The sequence below is a fragment of the Micropterus salmoides genome, unplaced genomic scaffold, assembly GCF_014851395.1.
Source record: "Micropterus salmoides isolate LMB-PRFRI ecotype aquatic unplaced genomic scaffold, ASM1485139v1 Ms_hic_scaffold_4, whole genome shotgun sequence".
In the NCBI taxonomy this organism is placed as follows: Eukaryota; Metazoa; Chordata; class Actinopteri; order Centrarchiformes; family Centrarchidae; genus Micropterus; species Micropterus salmoides.
In genome coordinates this window covers 13,657,856-13,669,185 of record NW_024043372.1, presented here as the reverse complement: position 1 = coordinate 13,669,185, position 11,330 = coordinate 13,657,856, and the positions used below count along the sequence as shown (strand labels likewise).

The following is an 11,330-nucleotide window of genomic DNA, read 5'->3' as shown; positions in this document are numbered from 1 at the left end:
GTTAAGAAACGTTAGGCTATGTTTTGTATTAAAAAAAACACACACGTACTCCTTGCTACTGTTGTTAATATGATATTAGTTAAAAAGTCGGGAGAGACGGCTTTGTTTGGGGTGAGGGGGGTGGTAGTGAAAGCAGTGTTTCCCATAATTATAATTTGGATAATTATCAACACTGACTGCCACATTTTCTGGTTGTTCTTTTTACTAGACATAGGCCCTACTTTAATTTAATTACAAAATAAATGTAACTGTAATCTATTACAGTTATGAAAATGTTCATGATTACATTGGTGGTTACATCTGAATATTTTCTGTAAACCTTTAAGAAGAAGAAGACGAAGAAACAGCCTACTTTATTTATCCTGCAAGGGGACATTCATTTTTTTTTTAGTATTATACACACACAAGTCTGAAATACACACATGCCCATGCACAAACACAAAGAGAGTGAGGGGGCTGCCACTCAGTGCAGCACCCCAAGCAGTTGGGGGTTCAGGGACTTGTTCAAGGCCACCTTCTGCAGTTCCCAGGAGATGAACTGGCACCTCTCCAGCTAACAGTCCACACTATGTATCTCTGGTCCGGTTTCAAACCAAGTCCTTACTGACTAAGCTACTGCCGCCCCCTTTGCATCTTCTTCATGTGCTCAATGTCTTCCATTGCCATTTCCAGCCACAACCGTTTAGTAAAGTTTGATGCTATTCAGATTGATGCTTTTAATTGGTTCCTCTGTTTGAATTTGCAGCACCAACAGTCTGCCAGTAAAACTGTCTCTCAAGCTGTCTTGAACAGTTGAAAACATTCATTAGAAATTTAGAAAAGTAATCAAAAAGTAATTAAATGTATTAAGTTGCATTACTTTGAAAAAGTAATTGAAATAGTTACACTATTACATTTTAAATAGGGTAACTTACAAGTACTGTAATTTAAATAAACTTTACTTACCGGTACTTACACACACATATGTGTGTCCACAGTCTATGTTCAACACACAAAATAAGATTTAGTATCCATATGAAGTAGAAAACTTCTTAAGCTGGTGTCTCTGTTCAAATATTATCCTATCAGCCAACTCAGAATCATGTCAAACTTGCAGGCAGACAGATTTTGTGATAATGGAACCAGTTCTGCATAGCATTCATGACATTAACTGGCTCTACTGCACCACACAGGAAACATTTATGTTAATGGTGTCTTGTCAACAATCTGTCCATACAGGGGGGTGTCTGTTCCACTGCAGCAGCTTCCTACTCAAGTCCTTGTTCTTTTCTGGGTCGTTCTTCTCGAAAGCGGTGGTTGATTCTGTGCCCCTATTAATTTGTAACTCCACATGTGGCCAACAGGTGCCTTGCCTTATCTCCCTGGACTACTTGACTTGTCTTTTTCTCTTCTGCTGATGTCTGGCCAGCAGATTGGCATTAAGACTTTGTTCAATGTTCTGGATAAAATTTTGTTCCTTTCTCTCTAATTTGTGTTTCTCCCGCCTTCAAGTAGCATCGCTATTCTCTCCTCCTTTTTGAGCTATTTCAGTCTGTGTTTTCCACAGGCGTGGGACCTGGGCTCTACAGACTTCCAGTGCTCATCAGCACCTTTTAGTTGTGGTTCTACTAAGGTTTCACATCCAGCTGTTGTAAAGTCCTGGTCAGGAACTCACAATGTAGAGGGAGCCCAAAGGATTCAGGTTTCAGTTCTGTTCCTGTGCCGTCATCCATTGAAGGGACCTCCTGCAATTGTCATAAATACAATCTAAGTGTAAGTCCGAGGTCGGTACAATTTTAAACATGTTTCCTACCATCTAAAAAAGGAACAGCGGAATAAATAATGTTTGCTAAATAATAATGTTGCTAAATAAACTCATAGTATTTGATTTGAAAAACCTCAATACATTATGCTATTATGGAACTTTTGTTTCTTCCAATGGAAAGACTCAGTGCCAAGATAAAAAGTAGTAGGAGCCGCTTCATAAATGTGATCTACCGAAAGTGACCTGATTTAAAGATGAATGAGTCCACTGGACCATTGGGCTCCTGTCACTTCTATATAATGGATATCATGAGTGGATTTCCTTGTATAAAGCAACATTTAATGGTTGTGTAAGTGTTATAGTGATTCATATTCATTATTTATCCCCACCTTTTTTCCTTTCTCTTCAGTCATTCTTGTTATTGTTAATTCTCCGGCCTCTAATATATGCTTGTGTTGCTAAACTTTTGTACATTCAATAATGCTTTATTATTAAATTAAAAATAAAAGTTTGTGCCACTTTAAAAGCGGGTTGAACATTGAAACACATCACCAAACCACTAAGATGACATAGTTCAAATGAAGATACACAGTATTTTCTGTTTATGGAAGCCAAACTTTCGTCTCACCACTGTCTTGTTTCTGGCGACCCCCTATCTGAACTCCAGCTATAGGAGTTTTCAGCGCTGTGAGTCTCTGGCAAAGGAAAACTACACCAGTGTTTTTGTCAAATTAAGTCTTATGGAGCACTTATTACTTATACTTATAATACTTATTATTTGATAAACATAATGGTAAGAGACAGAAAGTTTGGAAAAATCTTAAACCCGTATCCCAATGTAATATATATATTTTGTATTGTGGCCAGCCTAAGGCACACCTGTGCAATACCCATGTTGTCTGATCAGCATCTTGATATGCCACACCTGTGAGGTGGATGGATTATCTCGGCAAAATAGAAGTGCTCACTAACACAGATTTTGACAGATTTGTGAACAATATTTGAGAGAAATAGGCCTTTGTGTACATAGAGAAAGATCTTTGAGTTCAGTTTATGGTGAATGGGGGCAAAAACAAAAGTGTTGTGTTAATAATTTTGTTAAGTGTATAGTGTTTAAGTAATTTGTGGAAGAGGATTAGGGCCACATGTGAAAAATGTATTTGAGTTCTGAATTTAAACTCAGAACTCAAATTAATTTTGTTGAGCTGGGCTGCTTGTTGTTGGTGTATATTATTGTAAATTGAATATCTCTGGGCTTTGCACTGCTGCTGATCAGACAAAACAAGCAATTTGAATCACTTTTTGTAGACAAAATGATACATCCATTAAACAAAAAATAAAGAGAATAATTTGTTACCTAAGGCACCAAAATATCCACAACTGAAAGGACTCAGCTTTATCGAATTAGGACAACATGAGAGCTGTCATATTGAATCACACTGAATTGTCCAGTTTGTGAAATTGGATGTTAAATCAGAAACACAGCCATGCATGAAAACAGGGTGTGCGTTCCCGTCCTCTTGGAGACATCAGTGTCAGCTACAGCATCTCGCCTCATATGCTGTTGCTATAGTGACTGCTGACTTTGTGGCAACCATGCCTGACAGCTCAGCATGGCATGTGTCTATTTTGTGTTCAAACTGAGAAAACAAGGTCCTCACTGTAGATCCTGGCCAAGCCACTGCATCTTTGGCTATTAATACAAAACTGCCTCTCTGGGATATTCAGCCATAAACATAATCAAAACTCCATGGCAGACATCTTAGCCCATAATCTATATCACTAATACTTATGTGAACAACTCTGATTGTCCAATTCAGCTGTCTTCTATTATAAAGCACGTTTACGCAATTACTGTAATTAAGTGCAATTTTGAGGTATGTAATATTACAATTTGAGATAATTAATTACATTATTAACAGAGACCCAATAATTCCCACCATGGGCAAGTATTTGACGACAGAGGCAAGGAAAAACTCCCTTTTAGGAGGTAGAAAAGGCTTAAACAGAACTGTGATTCAGGTCGGCCATCTTACTTCGTACTTCGTACTTTTTAACAGTTACTAGTTACTTTCCAGATTTTGATTTCTCATACAAAATATAGTCAAAAACTGCAATATGGTGTATCATTATAGATTAAGCTACTACCTCACAGTATAAGCCAATACAGAAATTACAATTAACCCTACCAGCTGCAGCATTAAAGTGATGTAATGCATCCCTAATTATAATCTAAAATATATGATTATGCACAATAAGTATTTTCACTTTTGGCGCAGTCTATTTTGATAATTGAGTAAGTAAAAAAGTATTTTTACACGTGTAGTATTGCTAAAAAAAGAGACTATTTCTTGCAACCATCTTTCCCCAGATTTGTCCTCCAACAGGATCAGGGTGGGAGGCTGTAGCCAAACAACCGGCCACGATGATAGTCAAAATCCCCTAACCTACTTCTTACATCACTTGAGCTTCCGTTAACACAAGCAAGCCAATGAAAATGTGGAAAACACGTGCTGTCGAAAATGTGGAAATTATTATTACCGGTATCCAGTAAGGCTACAAAATGATTTTGTTTGTGATGCTTATCTGAGCTGATGCTGCGTTCAAGTCATTTCGGAGCTATCGTAGTAACGAAGTTTTATTTTGTAATTAGCGTTCATATCGCATTTTAACCTCTATACGACCAACTCTAACATTAATGTATTGAGTGAAATACTTTCCCGTCTGCACCATCCATCCCAAACTGCATGAACGCATCAGGGTTGCCAGGTGGGATATGGCCAGGTCATGTCAGCTAAAGTTACAGTTTATATGTGAAAGTATTGTAAATTATGATATTACCTGGGTTCTATTTTAAAAAATAAAATAAAAAACACATTATATTATGTAACGTATGTAATCTCGAAAACTATCAGAGAAATCACAATGAACAAAAACATTTTAATAACTAGAAATAACATTACTATTAATTCAGCGGTCGAACATTTATTCATCTAGCTACAATAAGTCGTTTCTATCGCTTCATTAAATGTATTTAGAGTATCCTCAGGACAACACGGAAAGTGGGCTCACCCGCCAGAGTAACGTTACAGTTTTCCTGGCTGTGTTTGAGTTGGGAGGAGCAACACATACCTGGCAACACCATCAGTCGCTTTGTTAATGCTTCATTGAGCCAAGATGGCAGACTTCGAAGAGCTCAGCGATGAAGAGAAGGTATTACCTTATAAATTCATACTGTATCACCTTATTATCCTTAACCGGTATCTTGAAAAGTAGCAGTAACGTTACTCTGTGATATCCTTAGTGTGTAATGTTAGCATGAATTGCCAGGCGCGCCGTATTAGGCGTCAGCTGGTGGAGCTAGCTAAGCCAAGGCAGTGTTGTATTTGACAGTTCCGAGTTGCAAGTTATCTTACATGTTGTTCCTGTGCACAAATACATTATGCAAGTTAGCTGACTCACGCGAGCCCGGCCGTCGGCTGAGCTTGATGTAAGTTAAGATGACTATGAGTTTAGAATAAGTGGAAATGATCAGCTAACGCTAAATGAAAGGAAGTCGAGCTACTTCCTGCATTTACAGTAACGTTAAGGATAATGACAGTGCATCGGCAGTACAACACCACCCACACCCAGTTTAACTTACTGTAACTTAACGTCGCTGCCTAAACCGGTCTTGATAACATCATAAATCGAAGTTAGACAGGTTATTTTGTATTTAGCACGGATGACTGTAACTATTTGCACAGGCATCATAGAACTGATGCAGTCTTCCTGCAGTGTTGTTGAGGCGTGCAGGGACTGCTGCTGCTTCCCCTGCCTCATGCTGCTACATGTCAAAGAGTACTTGGCATTCCTGAAGCTGATGGTGTAGCCAGAAGCTTACACCTCCCGGCATTATTACAGTGAACCTTTAAAATAAACGTAAACAAGTCAGTGTCATGAAAGGATTGGCATTTCCCATTTTAAGTTTTCAGATATATACTTTTGATTCAATCTATATCAGATATAAGCTCAAATTATTGAACTGCTTGGTCGAGAATCAGAGCCTGAGCCTGGAAGTGCTTTCTGAACTCTGAATGGAGTGACTATTCAGGAGCAGCACAGTGAAACTGGGTTACTCATTGTTATGCCCCTTTGCCCTTTCAGCTGGACAGCCAGTTTGTAGGTCAGTGCCAGCTGCAGCCTGGAGGCTAAATAACCCTGCCTGACAGACGGTATCACTGGCACAGCCGCACTATAATGTGGCAGTGGCATTAGGACGTAGGTCAGGTTAAAGCTGTTAAGGTCACAAATGAGGGATGAAAAGAGAGAGGGTTTGTAGCTTCTCTATTGAAAGCAAACTTCCATGTTATCTGCTCCCTGGTTGTGTCTAACTTGCCCGTTACCTTACAGTCCTTGTTGACTATTACCTTACTAGTGCCTTCTGCAGCTTTACTGTGTGGCTTTGACACTACATGCTTACACTTGCATACTGGCTGCTAAGAAAAGCCCTTGGGCGACATAACCTGCCTACCATCTAAGGAGCTGCTAAAAGCCAATAAAGTTATCAGACTGCTCTCTGCTCCACTCTAGTGGCTATTTGCAGGTTTTTCACTGCTCACAGAGATCATCTGTTCTATCTCAAAAGACAAAAAAATGACTTATTATTATTATTATTATTATGCTCTACCAGAGTTTCTTTAAGCAAGAAGGGAACTGAACGCATACGTTACACACTGTAACATGATGTGAATGTGATGCCTTGTGCTATTTTTATGTTTTATGACAAGGTATTTTATTTCTTTCTAGATCCGTATTGCATCTAATTTTGTGGTGCACGCTCCTCCAGGAGAGTTCAATGAAGTCTTCAATGGTGAGCTTCATTTGAGATTTACATCTTCAGGACTACCTGCATTTTAATGTGTATGGACACGATCTCTTAATGCTTGTTTTCAGATGTGCGAATACTGCTCAACAATGATAATCTTCTCAGAGAGGGTGCGGCTCAGTAAGTTTCATTCTTTTATCTTTTTTTTCGATCCGGAAAAATATTGATGTTCTGGATGTACATGCAACTTGTGGTTGTATTATTTTTGTTTGATACAGTGCCTTTGCCCAGTACAACATGGATCAGTTTACCCTTGCCAAAATTGAAGGATATGAAGATCAGGCAAATATTTTCTTAAATCATTTTCTCACTGAACCCAATATGAAAAAAATGTCATCATGATTCTACATTATAAAGTCAATGCCTGCGTAATAGCGGCATTGTACCTCTGTCTGGTTCCCCTGCAGGTCCTGATAACAGAGCATGGAGACCTGGGTAATGGGCGCTTCTTTGACCCTCACAACAAGATCTCCTTCAAGTTTGACCACCTGAGAAAGGAAGCCAGTAACCCCCAGCCTCATGAGGGCGAGAAAGCCCTCAAGTCATGGAGAGATGCTTGTGATAATGCCCTTAGGGCCTACGTCAAGGAGCACTACCCCAGTGGAGTTTGCACCGTAAGATCGCTCTCCGAATCTGCACCTTCGCCACCATGTTTAGCATTACACACAATGAACCGCCCACTAATCCTGTTTTATCTGCTTCAGGTTTATGGGAAAATAATCGATGGCCAGCAGACAATTATCGCTTGTATCGAGGGTCATCAATTTGAGCCTAAAAACTTCTGGTAAATTAATGGAGGATAGTAATCTCATTTCAAACTTCCTAATGAAATTCACTCAGACAATTAAGTTGGTGCAGCGTAGACACATGATGCGTTACTGCGTTAGGTGTGTTTGTGATCAGTTTTCAAGTGCACTCCTCTACATTTTCTGTTTCCAGGAATGGTCGCTGCCGGTCTGAATGGAAGTTCAGTGTCTCGCAATCTACAGCACAGGTGACTGGAGTCATGAAAATACAGGTATGTTGAGTAAATAACAGGTGTAGTATGAGCTCAGCTATGGAGTTAGTTTTGTTTAACTGTTTATATCCTCTTGTTTATCTCAGGTACATTATTATGAGGATGGGAATGTGCAGCTGGTCAGCCATAAAGATGTACAGGAAGCACTGACTGTGTCTGTAAGTATTTCAACTTATTAATAGTTTTTATATTTTTAAACTCTGGAGTGTTTTTTACGGGAAAGCCGAAGATTCCTGTGTTTGCATTTTCCAAACAAACCTAAGTGGCGTTGATAATCCAGAAGCAATTAGAAAATAAATGAATGGATTTATTTTTTAGTATTCCTCATATGATTTATGTTGATGTGTGTTAAATTAGTTGAATTTGTCGTTTGTCAGAACGAGAGCCAGACTGCAAAGGAGCTTGTGAAAATTATTGAGGACGCAGAGAATGAATACCAGGTATGTGGGAGTTAAGAATAATAAGAGTTGCTTCCCTTTATGAATGAAAAGTCTTTATTTGGGCCATGCCAACTATGCCCAGGTCGCATAGGCTTACAAGACACCACAAATACATATATGCCAGATCCAGAATGCTGACTATACGTTTTCAAACAATCATATTTTCAGACCTATATGACTCATAAGTCACTGACAAAGCATGTCCTGTATAAAACTGGAAATCAGAATGAATAGTTAATTAGTTTCCAGGTTTTTGAGACAAAGTTAGGAAACTGAAACACATGAAACATGATGTGACTCAATTGACTCAATTACCACTTCTCCCACAGCTCACACATTCAGTTTTCCTTCTGAAGTCACTGACACATGATATCACGGCCGGACTGACACACTTATCTTTGTTGGTTTTTCAGGTGGCCATCAGTGAGAACTATCAGACGATGTCGGACACCACATTCAAGGCCTTACGCAGACAGCTCCCAGTCACCCGAACCAAGATTGACTGGAACAAGATCCTCAGCTACAAGATTGGCAAGGAGATGCAGAATGCTTAGAGGACAGAGGCTGTTTGGGGTTACGACAACAACAAGTTGGAGAGATGCTGACGCTCGCGCAAACATGTGTGACGCAACATAATGTACTGTATGTCCTTCTAAAAAGAGACATTTGTTAGGGTTTTATCCAGAGAATGACAGCTTCCATTATGCACTACGAGGGGACGCCTTCATTTTAAAATGACATTGAGTGGTGTAACTGTCACTCATCTGCAAACATATGTAATTTTTCTTTTTTAAATAATGCCTTTAGTGACACTGTGAAAGCATTCCCTTCTATTCGAATTCATACAGTCACATGTTAAACACACACAGTTTCTGATCCCTCAGTGCTTCAAATGGACACACATCCTCTCAAAACCCCTTGACTTTCGTGTAGCAGTTCATTTACACTCTATAACAAAACCGATATTCTTTGAGAGTTTCCAATACCTCTATATTTTATTCTTATTTTTTTTTTAATGAACAGAGGGCAAATACTGTATGCAATTCGATATGTTAATTGATAGAACCAAATTATACAGTTTCTTTTTTGGTCTGAAGATCCCATCGGTTGATACTTATGCATCCCTCTGGATGCAGGATTGTAGACAGTGGACATCTTCTTTCTTTCTTTTCCCATTCACTAACCATATTTTGTCTTCCTTATGGACTTTAGTTCTTTCGCTTCTCTCTGATATTTTCGGTGATAATCCCTCTATATCCCCCTGGACTGATACAGTATTGGTGTTCTCCTGCCAGCCGTTTGCCTTTAGCTTTTGCTATATTTTTTATACAAACTGTAAGTACATTTATTATTCATGAAATAAAAATAATGTCTTCAAGCAATAGTTATCGTCTGTGTTTTACATCAATTATGGATTTTTTTTTTTTTTTTTACAGAGCCTAGGTTACAGATGTTTTCTTCTGAGTTCTCGTATTAACCTGAAGACACATGACTAACTACAAAAAAATGTATGAATTAAACGGGTTTAGTATTTTCTCCTGGCAATTACATACATACAGACCATTATGTAGTGAGATACAGTTAGCAGAATATATAATTGTGCACATCCCATCCCTACTAGTGATGTTTCTAGTCAGGATGCTTTTTATTGCTCCTCTGTAAAGGTTGACAAGAATTTGGCTTTCAGAAGTTTCCTTAATAAATACAGCGATTTCAGAGTTTTTTTCACCAGAGTGGAGATGTGAGATGACCATGTCAGGTTCTCTGTGATGTTGATTCTAAGGAACCTGAAACTGTTCATCTGCTCCACCTCAGCACCACTGATGTCTGTCTTTATCTCCTTTTTTCTAAAATCACTGATCACTGCTCCTTGGTTTTGATGATATTGAGAAGTAGGTTGCTCTCTGCACCACTCTGCAAGATTATGAATTTCCTCCTGATATGAAGTCTCATAGTTTGAAATTCAGCTAATGATGGTGGTGTCGTCTGCAAACTTCACAACAGAGTTCTCTCCATGTCGGAGGTTGCCGTCATAGGTGTACAGCGTGAGCACTAGAGTGGAGGAGGTGTTGACCGGGAAACATGATTGAAAAGTCATCTATTTATAGTTGGCCGGGAAATTAAATGATATTGAAAAGCCATGGATTTATAGTTGACCGGAAAATATGATTGAGAAATCATTGAATTATAGTTGACCGGGAAACATGATTGAAAAGTCATTGAATTGTAGTTGACTGGGAAATATGATTGAGAAATCATTGAATTATAGTTGACTGGGAAATATGATTGAGAAATCATTAAATTACAGTTGATCGGGAAACATGATTGAAAAATCATCTATTTATAGTTATTTATAGTTGACCGGCAAATGACGTGATATTGAAAAGCCATGGATTTATAGTTGACCGGGAAATACTGTATGATTGAAAAGTCAATGCAGTATTGTTGACCGGGAGACCATCGCTTGGTGGATCAACGTTTCTGAACCCCACACATCTCACAAGTCCACATCAGGTAAGCACATATTTATTTATCTAATGTTTAATTGTACCAAATTTGTAGAAATTTATCGTTTATTGACATTGTCTAACATTATATGCAGTCATAGACTATGTACAAGTGTTTCAATACCATTTTATACTGACAATATCCAAGCTCCATTGTATTAGGATAAGTTAATTCGCTAGTATAAATGCTAACTTTATCACCAGAAGATAAAATCCTGTACAGGACTGTAAGTTATGAACTGTATTTTATCTTTGCTCAGATTTCGAGTGCTTTGCGAAATATATGCTCGTAACTGATCCTAGCTAATCATTCATTGTCTAGCTAGTCATTTAACTTTAAATAAGCCAGCTAACTTGATACATCTGTCAGTCTTTTACAACTTTCAGCCTCCAGATTCAATCTATGACTGCATTTAATGTTAGACAATTTAAATAACGTTAAACGTTAAACTATAAACGTCAATGGATTCCACCACAGCCAGGCAGTCTACATCTACAATAAACTGGCAAATTGGTAACGTTAGTGAATTCAAGTAAGTTAACTGTTACAATTCAGCCCAACTGACATTGTTCATCTTCACATCCTTTTCACTACTGAAAGTTGTTTTGTTTGTATGTTTTCTGTTATAGATGCCCTGACTGAACCAATGGGGACAGAAGTCTTTGACTTTGCCCAGGCAGCACAAAAGTGGCTTCCTATGCTCCAGACTTGATGGGTGGACAGAGCAGAACAGGAGTAGTGAATCATTTTTTA

At 38.5% G+C, this 11,330-nt stretch overlaps 1 protein-coding gene across 1 annotated transcript; it reads left to right on the top strand.

Annotated features, from left to right (window-relative positions):
- The first annotated feature begins 4,845 nt into the window (after positions 1-4,845).
- LOC119886581 (F-actin-capping protein subunit alpha-1) lies at positions 4,846-9,453 on the top strand. Its single transcript, XM_038697412.1, has 10 exons — positions 4,846-4,957; positions 6,533-6,596; positions 6,680-6,731; positions 6,830-6,893; positions 7,019-7,225; positions 7,316-7,395; positions 7,551-7,629; positions 7,716-7,787; positions 8,007-8,069; positions 8,483-9,453. Exons 1-10 carry the CDS (start codon positions 4,922-4,924, stop codon positions 8,621-8,623), a joined length of 858 nt encoding a protein of 285 aa, XP_038553340.1. The 5' UTR covers positions 4,846-4,921; the 3' UTR covers positions 8,624-9,453.
- The last annotated feature ends 1,877 nt before the right edge of the window (positions 9,454-11,330 follow it).